This window comes from Colletotrichum siamense (genome assembly GCF_013390195.1).
Source record: "Colletotrichum siamense strain Cg363 chromosome Unknown KSG_Cg363_contig09, whole genome shotgun sequence".
Taxonomy (NCBI): domain Eukaryota; kingdom Fungi; phylum Ascomycota; class Sordariomycetes; order Glomerellales; family Glomerellaceae; genus Colletotrichum; species Colletotrichum siamense.
The window spans coordinates 1,088,412-1,113,407 of record NW_023501022.1 but is presented as its reverse complement, the minus strand read 5'-3'; the positions used below and the strand labels follow the sequence as shown (position 1 = coordinate 1,113,407).

The window sequence follows — 24,996 nt, the reverse complement described above, 5'->3', positions numbered from 1 at the left end:
GGCGTGAAACCTGCCACCCCTTCACTGTGGCACCTGAAACCCGACCACACTCTATTAACTCTTTTCACCGATCTCGTTACCACCGTCCGTTAGGTTTATTCTATAGAGATTGCTGTTCTCCAAGTATTCGCCTCAGCCCCAAGCGATACCTCAGCAAAAAAGATGGGAGCCAGAGACATTATGGGATAGTCTAGTCTGGTGCCAGCTGCAACTATCCTACTGTCAATGACGTCTGTCAGTGTGTCTATGAAATCCAAAATAGCCGTATTCACCTGATGACCACGGATCATCTCCGGCACAAAATAATGTTTGAACTTCGAACTTCTCACCCAAAGCCTGTGAAGCCCAATCTTATACTCGGCCTCTCTACGGCGATGCCGATAGGCTTCAAGCTTGGCACTTGCTGTCTTATAAAAGCGGCCATCCCATGGAATGATGGCTCAGCAAGCAATTTTATTCCTTGCCATTTGGTTTAGGATCGCAGCCAACACCATACCTGCGCGGTCCTCTCAATTTCTCTAGCCACAGTTCACAAAGACTTGTCGTGGACAGAGCCACCAACTCGTCTTAGATTCAATCCATCGCCGACTTCCATCTCTATCTCCATGGTATTCACACCGGCATAATCTACGAACGAACGGCTCAAGCGGTGTAACTTCAAACGGGATTCAATAATTTTCGCCTCTAATTGGCTTAACCCAGCCTGTCACACTAGGTCGGGCTGAGTGAAGCAAAAGCACGACCCTGATCACAGCTTATTGTGCCTGAAAAGAAGCCATCCTGTGAGTTTCAAGGCCTTTTATAGAAGATGTCAGGTTCTCGATGTTCCTCCCCTGTCCCACGGAGTGGATGGTGTCGTCGGTTCGCAGACATTGAATGCCTCCGCAACCCTTGCTTGAAGTGCGCTATATTAAGAACTAATGAGCTGCGCGTTCAGCATTACTCTACACAAGAGACAATGGACTCTGCTGCCAGTTGTTCTAGTAAAGACTCAATACTCACACAGCCACCCTACCGAAAGCACACCTAGTTGAGCCCACCTCTCTAGACGCATGCAATGCATGACTTTCATCTCCCTCCCGTTCCTCAGTTTCTGTGCAGTATTCCATCTATGTGTTCCCTTAAAGTACTACTTGCCTGCAAAAAGAGGTTCAGTCGAGAGAAGCAGCTGACAACCCCTTGCCCACCTCGTACCTCGGAACCATCATGGACAAATGTCGACCGCGGAGCGGAGGTGGTAATATACCTGTCAAATAGTTTTCAAGCAGGTATTGAGCATTATATATCCATTTCTTAGTCTCAGTAGTTCAAGGTGAAGGCCTCAGTGTAGGCGACTTACTCAAATCCTCTCAGGGATCAAGCACCATAACATCCAGCTAATACCTATATATTCAGTTGATGGGAAACCAATGATTACTTTTTCACGCAAATCGGCTGCCTGTGAAGGACGCTCTTTTCGAGGAGGAGAGGGGGGGTATGTCCCGTCAATATCTTCTGCCGCTGCAAATGAGACGTTTCGATCACCATACGAGCATTCCAGAAAGAAATACATCTGCTGTTTATTCATGCCATCACATATCAAAAGCAGAGACGACGCGCTTGCACTCTCATGAGATCTGGGGTCTCCAATGGCAGGGCCATCGGGGTTCGAAACCATGCGCAACCATGAACTCGAGGCAATTAGGAGTAAACGGGCCCGGTCAGTATGGCATTCTGCCCAGGAGACTTTTCATCATCTCTCGATGACAATGATTATATATGTTGACACATGTCCCTCTCCCAGTATTCCTTCAAGCCCACGCCCAGAAAGCAACAGCCTTAACACGCCTTACCCCCCGCATCTCCAGCCAATCTAAACATATATAAGACGCATGATCCTTATTAATAAGCCTAGACCACGCAAAGTCAGCCTTGCCACTGTCCTTGCTTCATCGAAAATGCCGTTCATGGCATCCTTCAGACCTGGACCTGATCACCCGGAAGACCTCACATCACCACCCACCGTTCAACAACTCACAACTCATCAGAGACCTCATCCATCATCTCCATCTAGGAGACATCCCAGCGTATACGCCCCAACCGCCGCAGTCGCGGACACACGTCCATGAGGGAAACCACATCGCTACGCAGAGTAACCTCGCCTGACAGGGTTGGTTACGAACATGTCACCAAAATGAGCAAGTACTCGACATAATTGTCTCTGATTGAATCTTACTCAAGCCTGTTGATTTATATATCCGCCCAGCAGCCTAACCCACAGGAAACCTCCCAAATCCACACCCAGTACGGTAGAAGGAGCAGTGTCACAAGGTCTCGCAAAGGGATCGGGGGCGTGATTGGCATATATAAGAGCTCACCGTTCATGCTACAGCAAGCCATTCTACAGCAATGATTGTCCCAAAAGCGCTTGGGTGCAATGAGACTGACGCAATCCAGGTGTCTTCAGCAGTACGCGCAGAAATAGCGGTCATCTCATTCGCTCCCTATTGCCCTGAGCGTAGTACACGTCCACTACCATGCAGAGAATTCACAACCATCTCTTAGGTATGAAATACAGAATACAGCAACGGCGATGATGACCGACGGTCCTGCGGAGGTGAACGTTCTCTTACAGCGGCCAGTGTCTTAATGCTGACCGTAAGCCATGTGCGAAGTCTCTAATGACCAACTCAATTGATACGAGCGACCCTAATTTCGGTCAAGGTTACATGAACGCATTTCATTGTGATAGGTTATATACGGGAGTTAATGACTGCTTATATACACCCTGCATCCCATCGTGACAAAGTCGTCGAACGCTGTGCGTGCAGTACGGCGGCCTGTAGATGCCCCACCAGCTGAGGTGATCTCCAAAATGGAGCTCCCCGTCAGCAACCCTCCATAGGTGCGCAATCTCCTTACCTCTTCATCAACCAACGGCGTTGTGGCAGAGTGGTCTAATGCGCAAGACTAGAAATCTTGTTCCTTCGGGAGCGTCTGTTCGAATCAGGCCAACGTCGATTTCCTTTTTGCATTTTCTCACAACATTTCCACACTTCACAGAATAATCCACCGGCTTTCATTTTGCCGCACCCAGCATCTTCGAATCACTCAAATCCTCAGAAAGTCTCTCCTCGTAACTGCACATCGTACCGAGTCATCCCCGATTGGACTCGCGCACGGGACACAGTCGCTTTGCGACACCGCAACGACGGGAAGGACGGGAGAATGACCGTCACCTTGTGAAGGAGGGCGGAGGATCAGCCATGTCACAGTCTCAAATTCGGAGGTCTGAAGATCCTCAGAAAAGAACGTTCGGTTTCGAGGTTGCTCGTCCAAGCATGATCCCGGTCGTCGTTTCTGGAGGGGGCTCCGAACACAACGTGCAACCTGCAGTCTCGGACTGAAGGCGGGGAGAGAAGAGGCGAGACGGCATCAAGTCGCGTCCATGTTCCGACGTCTCGAATGCTGAAGCGGGGTGGCCTGCTGCTGAGTCTGCGCTCGGAGCGGGCTGCGGCGCGGCTTCCTCTTGAGCCGCCTCCTGACTCGAATTATTTTCTGTAATTCTCTCGTCTGTAGAACGTCGAGAATTTTCTTTCTGGGGCCCCGTCGCAAATGCCAAGACCAGCACCTTCAGTGCGTGAGTTTCTCTTTGCGGTGATGGTGCATGTTCTTTTTTGGGCAGGTGCGTTGTTCTTGGAATAGGGGGACGCAGAGGCGAGGCGTTGGAAAAGCGATATCTGAGTGGTTTGGTGTGACCACCATCTTGGAGATATCCATCAGCAAGCTAGACAGGCTGATCGATGTGGTGGTATTAGCAAGTCGCGCCGCTGACCGCATTTGTGTCGGTGTGTATAGCTAGCGGCCGCCTGCAAGCCGCATTCCCGAAGAATAATCCCGAGTGCTGCACTCGAAAGGGGTTGCCTGTGGAAACGAGATGGTAGTCACGCGAGCTCTGTAAGATTTCACAAGGCCGTGATGATTCAATCTGTCCCTTTGCGCAGATTGCGTCGCGTCGCGGTCTTTGAGTGCTCGGTGATGGCGGAGTCAGCACGTCCCGTTAGCACTAACGTGGTTGATGGCTCGGTGAAATGGCACGATCATGGCTCAGACTAGAAGCTGCGGTGTCGTTCCAAAAGTGACGGCTCTGCTGTCTGCTTGATAGCACTTCAGCCGAAGGCGCGTTATTGGATGTAATAATTCCCGCTTGGTCGATGCATGGTCAGATCGGAGACTCTATAATGACGAACATCAGGAACGGGCCTCTGACAGACGGCCAAGCGCGATTTCAAAGATAGTGTCATCTCTCGCCCGGCGTCTAACATGACTCCACGAGGGTCAGAGTTGATCGATACAGCGAGTCTCATCTGCCGCTGAGGGGTCCGTCAAGACGATCATGAGGGGACTTAGGGACCTCCACTGTGACTGGCGGTGTTCTCGATCGCCAAGTCTTTTGTGTCTTGATTCGACGATAAATGAGGCTCGACAATCTCGAACTCGCAAAAGGAAATGGCCATGAGGAGGATCTTCGGCCAGTGAGCTGACAGGGAGCCTCTTTTGGGACTCAGGGCGGACCCAGGTCAGGGGTGAATTGATGGGGTGGGTGGCCAGAGCAGAGTCCAGACTTTGCCTGCAGCAGTCCAGAGAAGGTTTTGCTCACGTTCACTATTTGCCTGCCGCAGGAAAACACTATGGATAGTTTGCGACCCGACATTCCGACATCCTCCATCTTGGGGTTATGCATCTGTGTTCCTGCAGCTTGCAGGACGGCGTGGCGCTGGACCATTGCATCGCCAAGATACGCCGGGGAAAAACTCGAGTTAGCACATTTAGCATAGGCAAGCGGCGGCAAAGCCACGAGAGGTGCCATGCGCGCGTGAGCAACAGATTCATCAGTGAAGAGTGCAGAATTGTGCAACGCGGCTAAGAGCTGCGGGCTGCAGGTAAATTGCGGTGAGGCGGGTGATTCCCTGGAGACTGGACGTGATGGAACGTGTCGCTGGCATTGGAAGTGTCCGACGTGGTCGTTAGCGACCCCATCCGAGTGCTTCCAATATTGGAGTATTGGCTCCGTAAACCCCGGGTCCCAGAAGTCTGCCTTTCTGGAGTCTGGACCGACGACCGAGACACGGCGGAAGAGAGTGTCCACCGTCACCCACTTGCTCCCGCTTGGCGGTTGGGCAGACGGCGGCGGTGCATGAGCATTGGAGTTGCAGTATTGAGTCGGGCATCGGGAGCATTGCTCATGCCGGAAGCTCTCCATACAATGCGGCCACATTGCGTGCAACGCAATGCGCGGCTGTGGTCCATCGCCAGCGATGGCTTCCGAATTTTCGGGCGATGATGTCGACGACGCAGCCTGATTGATCCGGGCTGGTTATTAAGTGAAATGATGCGTACCAAGTGGTCGACACGCGTCTGTCCACTGGAACTCCAACGATTGAGGGTTCCATTGAAGGTCCCCACGGCGACTGGGACGCTATTAGGAGCAGCCCGATATAGCATAGGAAGTGCATGACAAACGATTTGGAAGGCAACGTTGTGGGCAACCAACGGTCGGTTCTTCCGTTCGGGGATCAGTGTCGACGAGGCTCAGCCTGCCACTGAGAAGAGGGCGAGACTCTGGCTGATAGAGAGGCCCGTGACTGAGATGTGACAGCTTGGCGAGCGAGCAGTGACAGTCGGCGATGACAGGAAACCGCCGTTTTATCAGCGAGCTAGACGATTGAGGCAAATGAGTGCAGGATGAGGATGACGAGCTTGAGCAGCACCCCTGGAGTAGCGTCGACGATCCAAAGTAGCGCCAACCTGACAAGCCGCCAAAAGCGCAGGAGGAGCAAAAGGCGATTGCAAAATGCGAGTGCCAGCGGAGACCAAATGCGAGTGCAACTGTGCGAGTGCAAGTGCAGGCAACGTGAGTGGGAGATCCAATATCAGCCGGGCAAGTGCGGGTCGACGAGGTTCTGGTCCAGTTTTTGCCTTGGTCACTGGATGGAGAGACGAGGATGCTTGAATGTGAAAGCAAATGCAAATGCAGGTGCAAACCGCCCACGTCGGAAAAGATCTCCACTGCCAATACCTACCGCGGATGCCTTACTTCAAGCGTCGAGTTATTGAGGCTGCTTGGGTACGGATAAGGTAGCTGCGAACCAACTGAATGGTCGATGAATGGAGGAGGTCGCAGTCACTTCCCAAGGATGCACTTGCTGACATTGCTGACTACAAAGTAATAGGTAAGGTAAGGATGGAAGTCACTCCTTCCTGAGAAGGAGAACGCCACGGTGCCTGGTCGTGCCTGCCCTTTTTTGCTTGGAGGTGCACCCGCACTTCAAGGCCCGTTTAGCCAGGGCAAGCGAGGCCGCTAGCAGCGATAGGCTTCTGGAGGACAGTGGAGGCCACGAGGCCCCACAGGCGCCGTCCTGCAAGGTACCCGGCCCTCCAATCCAATTTGAGCCAGCGGTGCGTGGAGCTGCCCGCGTGATGTTCAGTTCTCGGGCTGGTGGAGGGTTGCATTCTGCACCGTTACTGGTTCGCTGAACCATCCATCCATCAGAAGAAAAGACAGAAGAAAAAAAAAAAAAAAAAGGGTGAAATGCACCCCCGCGGCACGAACTGGTTTGGGGGACGCCGTTCGTGTTGATTAAAATTTGGGCAGAGATGAAGAGAACCATATTCGGCCATGACCCAGAGGTCGACGTCGTATTGGCCGCCCGTTCCAGAGGACAGTCGTCATTGGCATCCGCAGCTGCTTCTATTCTTTGCTTCTTTTGTCGTGACACTACCCATGAAGATACTGCCGAGTAGCAGTACGGATTACAGTTTCTCTCCCACCTTATCCCGAACACCTGCGGCCTGGCTTCAGGGACAACGGGTCATATTTAGCACAGCTCGCCGGACTCCGAAAGACTATGTCATGCTGAATGCTAAATATGGACGGGAATATAGTAGATGGGGATGGATGGCATCATGGATGCGTGGTCTAAAGTGCGCGTAGAAGCATTGGTGCCTGTATCATCATGATTGCGGCCGCGCCTGAAGTGCACCACATGGCCATGGAACCGCCCCGCCCGATGCATCTCATGTGCGTGAGTATCGCGGCCTCAGCTTGAGTGATGTAATTGAGGGACAGATGGATGATGGATGCTTGCTTCCACGCTCAAGGAATGGATGGATCACTATGGATGAGCTGGGCATGCTGGACAACATGGAAGCGCCATTTGCGGCGGCTGCACTGCTGGCTGGCTGCAATGCACCACCAATGCCCTTCATTGTTGCTTGTAGATTGCTGGCAAGAAGACCTGAAACATGCGAACACTGGGGAAGGCAGTCGTCGCTATTCCTGCACGCATCTTACCTTCGGACATCAAGCATGCGGCGTGTCCTGCGGCGACTTTTTTTTTGATTTTATTTTCTCAACTTGATTGCGAGGAAGGCGCTGCATTCTGTTCGCAGTAAGGCGCACATGGGAAACATGCCTTTCCAGGGCAGGTACGCCGTCGACGGTGGTCCACCCCGCCGCCTGCGCACTTTGGCCAGCGGTCCTGTCCATTTTGTTCTGCATCTTTCGACACCGCACCTGCTGTTCAGAGATGGACCCTAGGTCCCCTCAGCACCCGACGACCCCTCGCCCAGCAGCGCATCTGTCGCAGGTGAGCAGGTCTGCTCCTGGTGCAATCCAACGCCAGCAACAGATCCTCGACATGGGCGGGATGCACCTTGTTCTGACTTCTTTCTGACCGCCCAAAGGGTCTCGTCTTGTTCTCGGTGAGAACCCAAGCTGCCTACCTACCTCAAGGTAAGGTTCCTTACCGCCTGCTTACAGATACACGTGCAAAGCCTAATCAACGGCATCGATAATAGGCATCACCAAACCGCCATACCTATCCTCATGACCCCCTCAAGTACCAAGTTCAATCGCCCACCACCAATCCTCCGTCCCGGCCCAGCTCCATCCTGTGCCCTTTGCGCGCATCAACACCACGCAAATTAATCCTTGTCCCCTGCTCGATGCTCGTCAACCGCCAGGCCCAACCTGGTTTGGCCCGGACAAGGCCGCCAGGGGTTCTCGACAGCCACTGTCTGTGCTTCACTCTGACCACCCACACCTCCGACAGGGGTCTCTTCTTCATTCAACAGCCAGTGCCAGCACAAGGTCCTTGAGGTTCCTGGAGGTCCTTGTCCAGCACACTGAGACAGTCGTTGACTCTCTCCTGCTCCCCAAATCCGCCAAACATCCCGACACCCTCTTTCTCAACTTCGAGACACGAGACGCAACACCTCTTCCCAAGCGACTGATCCTCAGACCAGCTTATCCCGTCTCGTTTCTCGTCTGTTACTGACTCTCTGCCGTGTTTCTCGCATCTGCGCTGGTCCCAAAACACGCTCCGACTCTGCATCCTTGACAGCAACCAAGATCCCGGGTCCTCGTGCGACTCTGCAGCAAAGCGCTTCGCCAGAAGCTCGAGAAAAGAAACCAGAGACACCCGTTCCAGACCCAAGCGCCGCACACTCACTCAACCACCGCCTGCCTCCACGAGCTGGTCACACGCTCATCGCCCGACACCTCTGCGCCTACTATTACCACGGGGATCCATACTTGCCCTCGACCCCGTCACATCACATCAACATAGTTTCCGATCTTAAGCTGGAAACAAGGCGCGATCGTGCGTCCCCCCCGTTAGACTTCCAGGGGCAACGTCAGTTCACGTCACTACCGCACTGGGCTTTCTAGAAACACTCAAGAGGAGCCTTTCATCCCCATTGCTCTCCGAGCACACTTCCTCTTCCGCTACTTCCGTTTTTGGTCTGCAGCCCGCATCGACGGATATCACCTTGATGCGGTCTGTATCGAGCTTTAGAATACGTACGACAAGCCTTCAGTAGACAACAAGAGCTTGGCCGCTTGGCCAGAATCACCAAAGATGGCCATGCCACGGGAGTCGAGCTTCATGCCGACTATCAAGTGCTCGTCATGTGCTCAACAAGTCGAAATCTCCATGATGGGAGAGCACATCTGCGGAGGACCACCTCCAGACGCGGACCGTAGGTGGTGTCACAAAGCATTCCTTGAGCCAGTCACTTACACTCACGCAGCCATGCCGCCCATGCCAGCCATGCCAGAACGTCCGGATAGTCTTGGTTCGTACGGTCAACCTCCGCCCCTCGACAACAAGTACGGCAGAATGGCACCACCCACTCTAGATACGAGCGCAGCGAGTGAGTTGCCCTTGACTGAATCCACGCAAACATTGCTGACAAGACTAGACATGCCATACATGCGCCAGAGCCAACTTACCCCGATCAGCACATCCACCGGATCGATCAGCGTCTCGCCAAAGACACCTAACAGCCAGGCCATGGGTCGATCAGATGACTACTTCCAGCCGCAGATCGCGAACGATTACAACTCGAATCAGCAGGCCCGACGTCCAGGAGGATATGGAGGTTTCGACGACGGCGAGGAGTTTGGAGATCAGATGTACCCAAACGAACCGAAGAAGCAAGCCCCTAGCCTGCTCCAACGTATGAACACGATCGCCCCTGGGCCATTCGAGATGGGTCGAAGGAATGGAGGAGGTGCGCCACCTGCTGCGAAGCTGGCGCTGCGGCCTTCGAGAAAGCAGTCTTTGACGCCGGATGATGGCTTCGGCGAACGGCCGTTGACGTCTGCGTCGAACAACTCATTCATGTCTGCCGGCAGCAGTGGCAGTAACCCCGGTGGGATCGCACCACCCAGACTACCAAGGAAGAACGGATATGGAGGATTCGGCCCCCCAGGAACAACGCCCGACGAATTCGAGCCTGAACCTTACCAAAGCCGTGCAGGCACTTTCCCCCGTCCTAGCGAACCTATGGAACCTCCTGCCAGAACGCCGTCAGCTCCCGGCCTTCGACCCGACAGACTGAGCAGACCATCCAACGGACCTGACCACGAGAGAAAGCGCTCCATGGGCCCCGACACGTCCAGGCCGCCACCACCGAGAACGAGTCTTCTGCGACCGACAACTTCGGGAAGAGACGGTGTGCCCCCGGTTGATCTGGCTAGCGAGTTTGGAGCAAGCAACCCGTATCACACGCCGTCGGCGTCGACATCGTCAGCATCAGGGGCCTCCATGTTTAGTCATGGCCGTCAGGCCAGCTCACAAAGCTCACAATCTAGCTCGGCACAGCGCTCGCGCCGGAACCCCTCGGATGTTACCAACTTTGATAACCTTATGAACGACATTGAGTCGTCCATGAACGCCATGTCACCAACTAAAGAAGAGATGGCGCCACCGCCTCCGCCGAAGCAAGCGCCTAGAGATCCTTATTCCGGTCGTCGTGGCCCCTCCGAGGATCTCCGCAACGACCCCGCTATCCAGAGTGGACGAACTCGCGCGAGATCACCTCTTGGTAGACCAGATTACGATGCTCGCGACCCCAAGGATCGCTACGGCCAGGGTCACGAACGCCAACCCAGTGATCTGCGAAGCGTTTCATCTCCGCCCCGCAACCGTCGACCCTCCGCTGCACCTTCTCGTGGGAACTGCAAGTCTTGCGGAGATCCGATCAAGGGCAAGAGCATCTCGTCTGCCGATGGACGCTTGACCGGTCGTTACCACAAGGCCTGTTTCGTCTGCACGACCTGCCGCGAGCCTTTCTCATCTGCCGAGTTTTACGTTCTCGACGACAAGCCGTACTGCGAGCAGCACTACCACAAGCTGAATGGAAGCTTGTGCGGTACCTGTGGACGCGGTATTGAGGGCCAGTACTTGGAGGATGAAGATCGGATCAAGTACCACGTCGGCTGCTTCCGATGTGGCGACTGCGGCATGTCCCTCTCCAACGGGTACTTCGAGGTCAATGGCCGGGCATACTGCGAGAAGGACGCCTGGCGCCGGATGCAACAGTCGGCGAGAAGACCCCCACCTGGCGGTCTGGACGTTCCCGGACCCGGAGGACGCGGCGGGCGCCGACCTAGCAATGGCCAGTCTGGCATGCGACCCCCCATCGGTCTTCCGCGCGGCCAGCGGGTGCCTCCTGGAGGTGGCCTCGCTCCGGGAGGTCTCGCCGCCCCGATGCCTCGCATGAACAAGCGCATGACGAGGCTCGGAATGATGTAAGCTGCGAGAGATGCCGATTCATCTCGGGCACATCGCCATGCACATTCACTTCGTCGCATTTGAATCATTACCTAGTGCATTTTTAATACCCCACGACACACTTCACGACCACGATATACCACCCTCATCTCGCAACATATACTTTTTTTCATTTCTGCCATCTGGAGTTTATATACCCGGTCCTTAGTGGACTCTGTTGGATACCTGCATAGAGCGACGACGTGATGTCGTCTTGTTTGTCTGATGATGATTGGGAGGAAGCCCTGACGAGGGGCGCATGTTTGCCGTGGACACGAGTCCGGCCGGAGTAGCATGGAGTAGGGGAGGAGGGAGGCTTTTGCAGGCAACAGGGTGCAACACGGGTGCTCACAGGAAAAAGCTGACCCGAGGTCAGACGGCTACGAGGCCAAGATATACATAGCAAAAGCCAATTCAAACAAATACTTCAACTAAATGCTTACACCCACGCGTTTTGCAGTGAGATGACGTCGATGTTTACAACATGCCCTGACATTATTGCATCACGAACAAGTGGTTTTACGCCAAGTAGTCGACTGAATTGAAACCAGCCAAGCTCCTCGCAGCCTGACAAGCTCAACGCTCTGTCTGCGACAGAATGTGCCGTCCTCTCCAACGATGTCTCGGACAGCTGCTTCGCCCGTCGAACGGCGAAAGGCTTGAGACCCGTGGACGTTACACACAAACGGCCCGTAACGGGCGAGTCAAAACGGAAAGAGATGTGACGTCTTTGTCTTTGACATGGGCGCCATACGCCTGTCAAGGCGTTTGTGTTCCCCAGCATGGCACATTTTTTGAGGACATGTCACGGAAGAACTACTCGTCGTTTACTATCGTGAGATGCGGAAGTATCCATACCCTACCCAACAGGAAAGACAATAGGATAATTCCGACTTTGTTTTCCTGTGGGAGCTTTTGCAAATTTGGTCATACGAGACATCACATATCCATCGCTGGCGGTATTTAGATCGTCAATGAAGATGAAGAAGGTCCAACTCAGAGATGGTTGGATTCATTAGCTTGGAGATGAGGGGCAAGACGTGAGCCAAAAAAGAGGAAAGACGCCAAGGGTCCTTTATCAGGTTGGTTTGCCTTCACCGCCGGTGATCTCTGGCGGGGGCCGTGGGGTTGGCGGATTTTGGGGGTCTTTTGCTGTTGATCTTCATCACCGAGTACAGGTTTTTGGTGATTTCTTCCGCTCGGTGGATTTGGAGAATTTCCGCCTTCCGCCGAGCGGGCGATAGGCACGATGACAAGATAGAAGCGTGGCCCCCTTGCGGAAGAACGCATTGGGCGATGCTTGTGTAGTAGAAAGAAAAAATTTGAGGTTCGAAGACAGGTTACGTGTTCAGATGGACGGGTCCTTTGCTAGAGTGGACGATTAACGGTGATGATGTGTTCAATGTGGTATTCAAAGCCCGCTGTGTCCTGGTGAGTAAGGAATTGGCGTGAGTGACGCGATTTTGCCTGCTGCTGACTGATGAGAAGAATCGGTCGGTCCACAGAGGTTGTTTCATGGAGAGTGGCTGTTCTTGTTTGAGGATACGCGCGGGGGCTAGTGTCGTGGGTTTACGATGGAATGTGTGTGTGTTGGGCCGCGGGCGGATGAACTGTCACCGACCAGTGGTGCGGTTCCGACTGTGGAAAAAGTCGATTGGGTGTGGGTAGCTGAGAAGAAGACTGCGCTGGGGGGATACCCTGCAGATAGGGGGACATGGAGAGAGTGTGGTGTGATTGGTTAGTTGGCCAGGTTTCAGTGTAAGATGTTCGTGGGGGTGTGGGAGATTGAAATAGAATGAGCATTGGCGGCGGCGATACGCGGGATGATGGGTGATAGCATGATGGGATATTGCTTCTGTCTGTTTTGAAGGGAGACGGCCTTCTTGCTGGCGTCGATGTCGCTCCTTGGGTGCTTGCTTTTCTGGAAATCGAAGGGATTCGGAGATGCAAGGAGAGAGGAAGAGATGGGAAGAGATAAGAATTGCTTCCTGGGAAGGGCGGAGGACGGAAGAATCGCAAGCTTGTTCTGCAAGACTTCGCTGGTTCAGGTGGCGCGTTGCACAGCATCGCACTCGCAGTAATGGCTTTTGATCTGTGAACCAAATTCTTTGCAGAGAGGCAGGATGACGCGGGGTTTGGACGGTGCCACCAACAAGACACGATTCTACCCGAACCGCGTGGCCGATGTCTGTGTTTCTGCGTCCTGTGATGCTTTTGCAGTTGGACGTCCCACGCGGGTGTCTGTGTGTGTGCGTCCTGCAGCTATGAGAAGCAGCTATTTCTCACAGCTGTCCGTCATCATCAAAGCATGCTTCAGCATACAGCAAAGTGCGCTCGAGCTGCAAGGGGTTTGGGGCTCTGTCGTCTGCGTCCGCACTGCCCGTGTTTGCTGTCTTGGCTTTTATTTTAATATGAAATGGTAGGCGCAATGCTACCTTCTGGAATAGGGAGCGGGATCCGCGTCGATCGTCGAAGAAGGGTCTCCCTTTGATGGTACGTTTTTGTCGACCCGTTTCGATATTGGGCACGTTGGAGCGCTGGAACATTGAAATGCGGCTGGAATTATATTGGCCTGGCGGACGACCTGAGTCGCGATATCCGAACTCATGACAAGTGTTGCCGGGTCGTCGCTGACGTCTAGCGAGTCGCGTGGGCAACTGCGGCTCGTGTAAAGTGGCTTCCTGGATCTCTCCGCCTGTGAGACCGGATTTAAAGGGGCAGACGGAGCTGTGTGGACTGTGGAGGTACCGCTGACGCAAATGTTGGCCGTCCCGGTACTTGTCAAGCGATCGTCAGGGGTGGGGGTTTTCTCGAAGTCTTAGTGCTGCTGTCTGGCGGCGTTTTGGCGCTGGATCATCGACGGCGGGAACGCCACTGAAGTTGATGTTGTCGTCCGTGGATTTGAACGATCGAAGAGGCTAAAGTAGTCAGGGGAAACGAGGATGATGGCATGCGGGTCGCAACTTTGGAGGAATTCATACACGAACCACTGTGCCGGCACCGGTTCGATGGGTTTGGGAGGAATGTCGTTGGAAGCCAAAAGTCATGGCCTTTTTCTATTTGTTACTTTTAATAGCAGGCTCTGCCAGAATTCAGACGGAAAGAGGCACCTGTGGAGTTTCAACCATCCAACGGCCCGACGAGGAAAGGGTGGCTTGGAAGTTCCAGACTTCTTTCCTTTGTCTCACTGGCCCGCCACAGAAGGAAAGAAAAACCGGAGCTTTGCTACCTATCATTTTGGATCATTTGCAACTGCCCAACGACGTGAAAGTTTTTTTTTCATCGGTTTGGTACCTTGCTCTGACAAAAATTGAAGAGCTAGCTAGCTACAGGCATCTTTCGACCGACATCGCGTCGGTTGGGACTTTGGGACTTTCGTAATGCCTATGGATAGCAGCAACAGGCTGAAAGCTTGGCCCCCCTTTTTAAACAGAAGCCGCCAGTTGGTCAAATCACACAATGTCACCCTAGCCCGCCCATGTGTGATGGATTGATTGCCGGACGCCGAGAACTCCAGTTTCCCAGCTGTGCGCGACTCTTTCGCCATCAGCTCCCAAATCGATGCATCCCATGGCCAATGGGAATGCCAATCAGTCCAGCGGGCCGGGAAGTCGTTCCCTTGTTTGGAGATTAGATTGGGGACCCGGTGGCCACTGCACGCACGCAGCGCTGCACCACTCTCGCTCTTGCAGGTTTTACTTGTACTCCAGTCACTGACTGGCGATCTACGGCGCACCCAAGATGTTTTGTAGGAGTCTTGTTGGTCGACGGCGCCGAGCCGGCAGTGGTACGCGTTCTATCTGCAGGTATCCCCTTGAGATGCCTACGCAGTTATACGACCGACGGGGAGCCTGTTGCCTGATTCCACCATTCGTTTTGCGTGCCGAGTGAGTTGAGCGGTGTTGCAGACAGAACGACGACGGTCGTCAGTCTCCTCAAGCAAGACTCAGGAGTACATCCATCCCCCTGCGACTAGTCCTCAGTTGTTATTGGCGGTGTTCTTTGCAAGCGTCCTTGCCTCCTGCCGTCCCCTTCCCAAGTCCCAAGATCCTCCTGCCTCCTTCCGCCTGCGTATGTAGCGTCTGTATTGTACCTGCCGCTCTCCTATCCTGCCGTCAGTCCTTTCCTTTCCTGGTGGTTGTCGACCCTCCTTTTGGTCCCCATCCATCCAGACAGACACAGCGACGTCGTCGACTTTCCCTCTGCTTCCTTTTTTCTTCACCACCACTCCTTCCCTCGCGATTGCAATTGCGGCAAAACCAGCTCTTCCTCTTTTTTTTGCTTGTTTCGTCGACATTTCTCGTCGTTTCACTTCAAACCCTCATCTTTATTTGCGGAGCACATCAACAACAATCACACGAATACACACTCTCTCTCGCCGTCAGTGTTCTCCCCCACGGCTGCAACCCACCAGGCAGAAAAAAAGTACGGATACCAAACCGGGTCTTCTTCGATAGGAGCCGTCGCCACTCTTTTTTCTAATCCAACGAGTCTTATCCAATTTCGCCAAGGCCCCCCCAGTCAACAGGTCCCGCCCTGCCACCACGCTGTTGTAAACCGGTTTGTCGATTGGCTTTCCGCCGCGAAGGACGCAAACCAATTCGTCTTCCTTCGTCAACCCTCTCACCGCGCGTTCGTCCCCAAATCGTCGTTCGCGTGCCTGTCCCTTCCTTTGGTTCTCTTTTCCAGCTGTGCGTTGTCGCGGTATGCCTCTTTAGCGCAGAGGCACCTTTTCGTCTTCACCTTACCGCCGCCACCGTCTGTTAGCGACATCATACCCGTCCCAGGCCGCTGCGGGCTTTAATAATCGAGTTGCTGCCGCTGCCGCAACCGCCACGCTGGCAATGATGACCATGCTCAAGCAGTCATCAACCGGCTTCGTCGCCCCGAGGGCTCGTCCCAAGACACTGCTCTTCCTGGCCCTCGCCGTCATCTCCGTCTACTTCCTCGCCACTCGCGGCGCTCCCGCAGGATACCACGTCGTGCCATGGAATCACGATGGCACCGGCGCGCCTCCTCCCGCTGCCGATAAGGCTCCGGCAGAGCCCCCGAAACCCGCTGAGCCCCCCAAGTCGGAGGAGGAGAAGAAGCAAGAGGAGGAAAGATTGAAGGAGGAAGAGGAGAAGTTGAAGCAGGAGAGGGAAAAACATGAGCAGGCTCTCAGAGACGAGTTCGCGGCTGAATATGAAGCTGCCAAGAGGTATGTGCATTTTTATCTTCCCGCCGGCGGAAACGTCAGCTGTCACGTCAAGGCGGCAGGAACTGACTCTCTAAACCTTAATAGCCTCCCCGGCAACGACTACATCTACGGTAACACTCTCAACACCTTGACTAACAAGGAGAACCGCACCACCGAGCACGCCGCCGCCCTTCGCGACGTCGGCGCACAGGACGTCGCCTACACGAACCAGAGACCATTCGCCTACAACCCTTACCCTGACTACAACGGCGACGAATGGAACAAGACGCACCGCGCACCCTATGTGCCATGCATTGGAGCCACCGGCGAGGTCGTCGAGGACCTCTTGGTCTTCAAGGGTCAACCGTCAAAGTTCCCCGCTACCGGCTTTGGCAGCTTCGACGTTCTGAACATGGATGGAAACATCTGCTACGAGCGCGATACTCGTCTCGGCCCCTACGGTCTCCAGCCCCAGCTCAGCAAGGCTGGCCTCCGGATTGATTGGGATAACATCAACTGGGGCGACCTGCAGGAGAAGTGCGTCGAGAGAAACGCGGCTCGTTTCGACGATGGCAAGCCCAACGAATACATCAAGACCGCATACCCTGATATCGCAGAGAAGTACGGCAACGAAGTCGAGGAGGTTGAGAAGCGCGGCTTCACCAAGTCCAAGGAGTCCAAGGTTAAGAAGGCGGACACCCGAACAGCTGTCCTCCTGCGATCCTACACCGGAAAGAAGTACAGCGAAAACGATAAGCAAGTCATTCGCGCCCTCATCTCCGAGCTTTCTCTGCGATCCGGCGGCGAGTTCCAGGTTTTCCTGTTGCTGCACGTTCGTGAGCAGGAGCTTGATATTTTGAACGACGAGGCGACGTACCAGTACGTCCTCAACGAGCACGTGCCTCTCGAGTTCCATGGCATCACCAAGCTGTGGAACGACAAGGGCGTCTGGGACGTCTACACCGCCCTCACCGACGACAACGAAAGAAGCGTCCACTCCGCCCAGTGGTTGTCCGTGCAGAAGTTCAGCCAGGACCATCCCGAGTTCGACTTCATTTGGAACTGGGAGATGGATGCCCGCATCGTCGGCCATCACTACGACTTCCTCAAGCGCCTCGACGAGTTCGCCAACAAGCAGCCCCGCAGAGGTCTCTGGGAGCGCAACGAGCGCTACTACATCCCTGAGTACCACGGCGACTACGACAACGACTTCCGCAAGGACGTTGAGAAGCGCACTCGCGGCAACCAGGTCTGGGGACCTCCCAAGCTGGGCTTCATCAACCCTGTTGGCCCCAAGCCTCCTGTTGACAACCCCGAGAAGGATAACTACAAGTGGGGAGTCGGCGAGGATGCGGATATGATTACCGTCGGCCCCATTTTCAACCCGATCAACAGCAGCTGGATCATTTCGGACCACATTTGGGGCTACAGAGACGAGGCTCACCCTGACCCCGCCAAGACCCTCCCCCGCCGCACCACCATCGTCACTCAGTCGCGTGTGTCTAAGCGCCTCTTGGACATCATGCACGTCGAGAACCTCCGCGGCAACCACATCGCCTCCGAGATGACCCCGCAAACCGTCGCCCTTCTCCATGGCTTCAAGACGGTGTTTGCGCCTCACCCCACCTGGTTCGACCGCCCGTGGAACGGCACCTTCCTCGCGAAGTGGTTCAACCCCGGTCCCCGCGGCGAGAGTGGTGGCGAGGGATCTCCCATGGGTTGGGGCCGCGAGCGCAGATACCAGGGCATGACCTGGTACTACCGCGCTGAGCCTCCCGCGAGACTGTACAACAACTGGATCGGATATGAAGACACGTCATACGGAGGCAAGGACTGGGAGCGCACCCACGGTCGCCCCTGCCTGCCGCCCATGATCCTCCACCCCATCAAGGAGGTCAAGCAGACCCCGCGTGGCTTCGCGACCAAGTTTGAGCTGTTCTACGGCTGAACAGCTCACGCTACGATGGTGTATGATGTACGAACAAGACTTGCTTCAACGGGATCCCGCATTATGACGGCAAAGGTGTTGCCAGCGGTAGTCGAAGCGACACAATCTAGGACTAGACGGCCGGGCGCAGTGGCAGTGAGGTCTGATCATGAGAAGCTGGTCAGGGTCACGGAAACAGGACAGACCCGGGTCTACAATCTTTACCGACGCACATTGTGCATCCGCATGCGATGCAAGTCTAGGAGAAATGTGGAAAGGAGGGGAATCCGGCGCGAGGTCCGCCGTGTGGAGCTAGGCGTTTATTGTTACCTTCTGTTTTGCTTCACACCTGTCGGGCGATGTCATGCCCGCAGGTATTATGGCATCTCGAAACATACCACACTGTTGATTCTATCTGTTCCATTATGACAACACACCTTTTTCGTCTTTCTTTACTTTTTTTTAGTCTCGGGGCATCTCCCAGCGAGTAGACTTTCTTTCTTTTTCCTCTTTTTAAAAAACTTTGCCCCCTGACTTGAGGGCTTCGGTTCCTTGTACAAATGATGGGTGTGGATGGGAATCATGGGTTTAGATATAGAAGGGCCTCCGCGGGGGGTTTCTTGAACGTGTCAATAGTAATTGTCATGGGTTCAGAGTCTTATGTGCTGCGTGATTTGTGATGTGACTGCGTTGATTAAGTGTGCGTGTGCTAGGGAGAGTGTATAAGAGTGTTCAGAAGGGCAAGGATGCAACGTATGGACGAATTAAGTGGTTTCATCTGGTTGTGCCAGGGGTTTGGCTTATGATGCGCCGGGTGCGAGGACGGAGGTCGGTGATAGTATAGTGAGTCCCGCGGTGCCAGGAAGGGCCACGAGGTGGGTAATGGAAGGAATACTCACGGGATGGTGACGACGAAGGGCGACAGCGACCGTTGTCTGCGAGCAGAGTACTACTCACGCCAGGGTGTTCCCTTGTACCGAAGGATCGAGGTGCTTATCATGGTCTACTCTACCATGGCCTCCATCTGTAAAGACAAGGCTAGGAGCGTCCGATTTTGGCTTGGGCGGGAACGGATCTGTTTCCATGATGGGGGATGGTTTATATAGACTATTGTTTTGTGTGATGTGACTGCCTGGTGAGTAGGATGCTTGTTTGGTGATATTTAAGGGGGGTGTTCACCGGGTGTAGAATGTTGTGGCGCAATGACGACGCTGGACGGTGACGGGATTATGAGGACTGAGTGCTTGGCCGCTGAGAAGTAAGATACCTTCTGCTAGAGGCGGGGTGTCTGCTCAGATAGACCGCAGGAAAATGGCATCAAGTAAGACAGAAGCCTGCTGGTTGGTGTTGGCATGCGAGTATTTGGGTTCGCATAGGTGATGGACGTAGCGATGAAGCGGGGGAGCGATGGAGCGATGGGATTGTGACGGTGCATCGTGACATCGCATCATCTGGATGACTGCGCATTCTATACCCGCGCCTCCAGATTTTGTGTCGAAAATGTGCGAGCGATCCGAGGATTCTTGTTGGGCTTTGTGTCCTTCTGGATTCTTGAGGTTGAACTCATACGGCGGCATGAGGTTTGAGAGGTGAGATGTCGTAGCCGGTACGGTAGAGTGTGGCGGGGGATGGCGCTTTGAGATGTCGGTTGGTTGTATATAAGAAAGTAGGGTGAAGATCAGGTTGAGAGAACAGCAGGCCAATCCACTGGGACTCTTTTGTTATTACACCTAATGTCCAGCCAGCCAGACTTGCAAGCAGCGAAGTTGTTGGGTTATCTTTCGACGGGGTCGCACAGGCGGGTTTCGCTCGGAGCTTTAGTTGTTATGAATACTTAGATGACGGTCTTGCTGAAAGACAGCGACGAGGTGGGGGGTATCGTGTCTTGACTGGGAGACAAGTTGGTTCGTGTCCATCTTCATGAAGCCTGTGAAAGGAAACCATGACCGGAAGAGTTCGACCTCCCGTTCTATCTCGGCTGGTTTTCCCATTCACAGGGCCAAGCAACTGCGTTTATGCTTTTCTGATTTGTCGCAACATCTGGCGCTGTATGACGGCGTGTTGAGATGCGAGTCAGACTACTGTGTGCGAGGTGATTACTGGGTTTAGGGGCGAGAGGGTATAAGAGAGACTTCATTAACTTGTGAAGATGTTTCGACGGCGCACACAATGACGCCTCTGCACCTGTGAGCTGGATTGATCCCGCAAGTCTAAATGGGGCTAGTCAGATCGCTGCGAGTACATTTTGCGGGTAGTGTGAGTGATCATCAACGAGCGGGCGTGTCCAAATGATTGTTTCTCGTGTATTGGGGATGTATACTATATGAACGGGCTTGATGAAGGGTATGCTGATGTGAGGGGATGAGTATTTGAGTAGGGCGTATGGAAGATGGGCGCGCATGGTATTGGCTTGAGCTTGACTTAAGAGCAGGTACTGCAGCTAGACAAAATCCAAGCGTTAGACGAGCTGGATTGCGGTTGGTCTGGTGCAGTAAGAACGTTGAGGTATTCCAGAATATATACATGCTTGGCCCCTTGACTTCTGGTGTTGATTCTCCGGGCAGCGGACCCCCGGGACGGGTCTTGGCGTGCGCGGGAACACCGACGACACAAGACACCGCCTGTATAAGAGGACAACTGGAGCAACTTTACTTGATCGTCAATCGATTCAGCAGCGGCGATATCAAAATGACGTGGCCTTGTCGGTTGTTGTGCAAACCGTTTCACGCATCGTCGGCAACGAGTGATGGTGCCTATATGTCATTAGCGAGAGCTTTGCTGATTTTGACCGATGGCTATTCGCCGAATGATCTCACGACGCTGGTGATGACGGGGAGGCGTGAGCAGCTCCGAGCTATGCAGATGTAGAGCAACAACCATTGAGCGATCTTGGTGTCGAAGATTCAGTTCATAGATCAGACTAGCAAGACAATGGATGCATTGCGACAAGTCTACCTATTCTACTATTCTTTGCTTGAGTCAGTTCTTCTCGTGACTCGCCCGGTACTTATACATAAGGGCTGCGTGGTGGCAGATGGGCTTCACCGACACGGCAGGGGAAATTCTGTCCTCGGTATACATGGTCTCTCTGGCGCAAGGCTTTCAATGAGTTGAACTATGGACTGGTATATAAGTCTCAGAGGGTTACTTCACTCCGCTTATCAACAATAGACCAGAGCGCAGCCTCCGTAGTTGAGTCCCAGTACATATTTGAGGACTCGAGCTGACGTCACGGCTAGAACTCACTGCGTGTTCCCACGTCAGCGAGGCCTTTTCGGATCATTATGTCTGTGCAGTTGCCCCTCTTCATAACGAATACTTTGCTCATGATGAGAGAGACGGGCAGGACTGGCTAATGGCGCTGTCTTGGGTGTCGCTTCGGTAGCTGTGTCCAAAAGAAGGGAAATGGGCGCCACTGGAGCGTCGAGATGTCCATTGTTTCAACGCAAACGACACTGAGATAGATTTGTTTGCCTTAGAAACACTTTGTTGGGCTTTCTTGCGTGTCTTTATACTATACAGCGAGTACTTAGGTAGATAGCCGGCAGGGGCTTTGCGATTAGGACCTCGTGGGTAAGTCACTGGTTTCTTCCGACTGTTGTCATTGATCAGATATATTGGTACTCAACTGAGATCCCCTTCTCGTCGGCGTATCACTCACTCTGAACTAAAATACGACAGGGGCACTAAAAGCGCAAGGAGACAATGAGCCGGGAGTGATCAGGTCTCTTGCTTGCTTGCAGATGCAGTGTAGTGGACGTCGCGATACCTGGTCAGCGGGAGATGGAAATCGATTACCAGACTAACCAGTACCAATCCCTACCTACCATTTTGGTTGGGAGATAGGTTTTCTGCGCACACAGTAATTTATACTTGTCCACAAGGTGTGATGTGTAAGATAGATAGATTGGTTCTAGATCTCGGTGACTTACGGTGACGACTTTGCATCTAGCTTTCAACTCGGCTGTGACGTTGCCTTGCACGGAGACGCTTGTGAAAACTGAGTGTTTTAAAGACGAAATTGTGATCGATGGGAGATAAGCTGGCTGATATTGGTTATGGCATCTATAGGTGTTCTCATATCCGGATGTTATTTACATAAGCATCGGACATCAACCATTCGAACGAATCTCAAGCCAAATGCATATATAGTCGCCTCGTTCACAGCTGTGTTTCTCTTGGACGCAAATCACATCTCTCCGCATTTTCATTCGCAGCCAGGAGCCCTTGGCCATCGATGCATCGGATAGCCTTCATCATCTCATCCTTACATGCTGCTGCTCAGAGGCTCAAGTGAGTTGGCATAACATGCAACAAACTCAGAGAGTCGCTACTTATTATCGCCTGTGTATTTTCGAAGAATATCTGAGGAGCAATAGTGACTGACGGGAGGGTTGGGGGATCGCCGCGTCATCAGTGAGGTGTGGTGTAAGTAGCACAAGCGATGTCACTGGAGCTTGATTCTGGGATTAGAGTGATAAAAGACTGTTCAAGTTCCAGTACGACAGATTCCGGAGTCATTGTTGCTTTTTCACAGCATTGAGACGCCATGGGAGTGCTTATATACTATCGATTTAGCGCGAATAAGGAGGTCGATTCGGCGAGGCTCGTGTAGATGGCAGACCGCGTCCTGTGGTCACCCTGCCCATCGTTTTAAAAGCGCTAAATCGTAGAGCATTCTAAGATCAAAAGTCATTTTGAATTCCGGACGGATTTAGATCTGATGCTTCCCTCAAAACGAAGGGGTTACTCATCTCATACATGGCTCGCTGAGATGTGCCGGCCGGGGTTGGGACTTTGAAGGCATCACTGCCGTGGTATACAAACTCAATACACAGATGAAGACGATGGAGCCTGGCAACTGATAAGTTCGCCCCTTCTTCAGTCTTCAAGACTACGAGAGGTCTGGCTCGGCATATTGCCAAATATCCGGCGCACTCAGGCCGGGAGCCTCTCTAAAATTCTGCCCCTGTCGATCTTGCTCTAATCCGTGGTACACAGGAAAGGAGTTGTTGGTTTCTGAAGGTTTGGAAGTAGGATACATGAGTTGCGAGCACGGCCAACGGCGGAGATTGATTCGACATGTGCCATGCTCGTAGCCGTGACGAAAGAGCAACGTGAAGGCGGTGTTTAGGTTAGCAGATTGGGCTATAAAGTCCGTCCAAAGCATTTGATTCCAGCATCGCGGCGAGATGTAAATAACGTCATGGTCGTTCGGCCGTAAACGTATCTCTTGGCAAGACTTCTCAAGTATTGCCTGGCCTGTCCTGGGGACATACTATGTACTAAGCAGTCTTTGAGAGTATCTGTCTCCGGCGTGTTGCGGCAAAACTACAAAGTATGACAGATAGTGGCAGAGAAAATATACGAGGTTTGCGGGTCAAGATTACGAACTGTGTTTTCTTGGTCACGGGGGATGGCGGCGAGGAGTATGGTGTAAGTAATATTTCCCGAATGGTGGAGATACTAGCGGACTGCCTGGTCTGGATGGCATAGAAGAACAAGTATACGTGCTGTTTTATAAGACGAAAGGCTTCACCTTCCCTGGTCGAGCTGAACGGAAAGCTAGTGCCACATCACGCAGGAAGTCACTCTCGTCCATTGAATACCAGTACAGTGGGAGGCCCTTGGCAAGCGTGGTCACATTAGATGACTGGGCAAGACCTATGATCTGCAGCTATGTAAATCTGCAGCTATATAACTGAATCAATGCTTCAGTGATAACGCTTTTTTGAAACAAATGGCTAAGCTGGCTTAGCTGGCTGCTCTGAATCTGGCTATCTCTGGAAGACAGCTTGGATCTCATCCCATCTTCATGCCCTATCTGTCCCCTTGTTAACTGTAACTTCCCAGCATCCGTTGACCGTCGGCACGTATTCAGGTCCAACAAGCCCTCCCAAATGGCAAGTGACGCTTCAGTTCATCCTGCTGAAGCACTGCAAGGCTCTGAGATGAGGTGACTTCCCTGCTGATACGGATCGCAGTAGACCGCATTGAAGCGCACAGATGCATGCTTCTCATTCGGTTTCTTTGGGTTCTTTTTTCGTGCAGGCTGATCTGAATTTTTCTTTATACTTCAACTAGAGGTTATGTAGCAGCCGGGTCACAGTTGGGTTGACGACACATCCGCGAAAGATGATGTCCCTATGCTCTCACCTCATGCGCAGAGCTTCTTTCCCAATGAGTATAAAACAGCAACCCTGGCTCAAAGTACCTTTCGACAAGCCAAAAAATCGACTTGAATGTCGACAGAGATCTGTATGTTTCAAAGGATATCTTGACACTCTAGGCAGGGTAGCTTAGCCCATTAAGTATGAGACGAGGTGTTGCACCTACCGACAGCTTTTGACGTGTTAGTTGTGTTCGCTGATCATTTCTAGGAATAAAGGTCAAGCGGTGACAGACGGTGAAGAGAAGTTCCCAGATTGCAGTGGTCCAGCTGGACTCGCTAGCCCCAGGGGGTTGGTAGGCAGCTGATGCTATCGCAATCCAGTGATCTGAACCCCACCAGCATTGCTGAAGCTCCAACTCTCACCTGCTTGCACAGCCTCTTATAGGTCCAGACGGCATTCGAGTCCCACGCGAACTTCGTCCATTATGATCCGCATTGTTGCGGATGCTTAGATTGGTACGGTAAGTTGCCCCGTAATCTATAAGAACCAGATCGCAGACCCAAACTCTTTACTCTGAGTAAAAGCAGAAATGCGTTGAGAACATGGGTCATGGTGATGATGCTTATGGATCTGATGGGCGAAGGTTCAAGGTCTTCGACCCCAGAGACCACCACCCAC

The 24,996-nt window shown here is 53.2% G+C and overlaps 2 protein-coding genes across 2 annotated transcripts; both read left to right on the top strand.

Annotated features, from left to right (window-relative positions):
* Positions 1-8,900: 8,900 nt before the first annotated feature.
* On the top strand, positions 8,901-11,081 carry PXL1 (Paxillin-like protein 1; the record flags this gene model as incomplete). Its single annotated transcript, XM_036644888.1, has 3 exons — positions 8,901-9,021; positions 9,073-9,195; positions 9,244-11,081. 3 exons carry the CDS (start codon positions 8,901-8,903, stop codon positions 11,079-11,081), a joined length of 2,082 nt encoding a protein of 693 aa, XP_036489444.1.
* Positions 11,082-15,946: 4,865 nt separating this feature from the next.
* CGCS363_v013038 (uncharacterized protein) lies at positions 15,947-18,226 on the top strand (the record flags this gene model as incomplete). Its single annotated transcript, XM_036644887.1, has 2 exons — positions 15,947-16,299; positions 16,384-18,226. The coding sequence occupies 2 exons, from the start codon at positions 15,947-15,949 to the stop codon at positions 18,224-18,226; spliced, it is 2,196 nt and encodes a 731-aa protein (XP_036489445.1).
* Between the last annotated feature and the right edge of the window lie 6,770 nt (positions 18,227-24,996).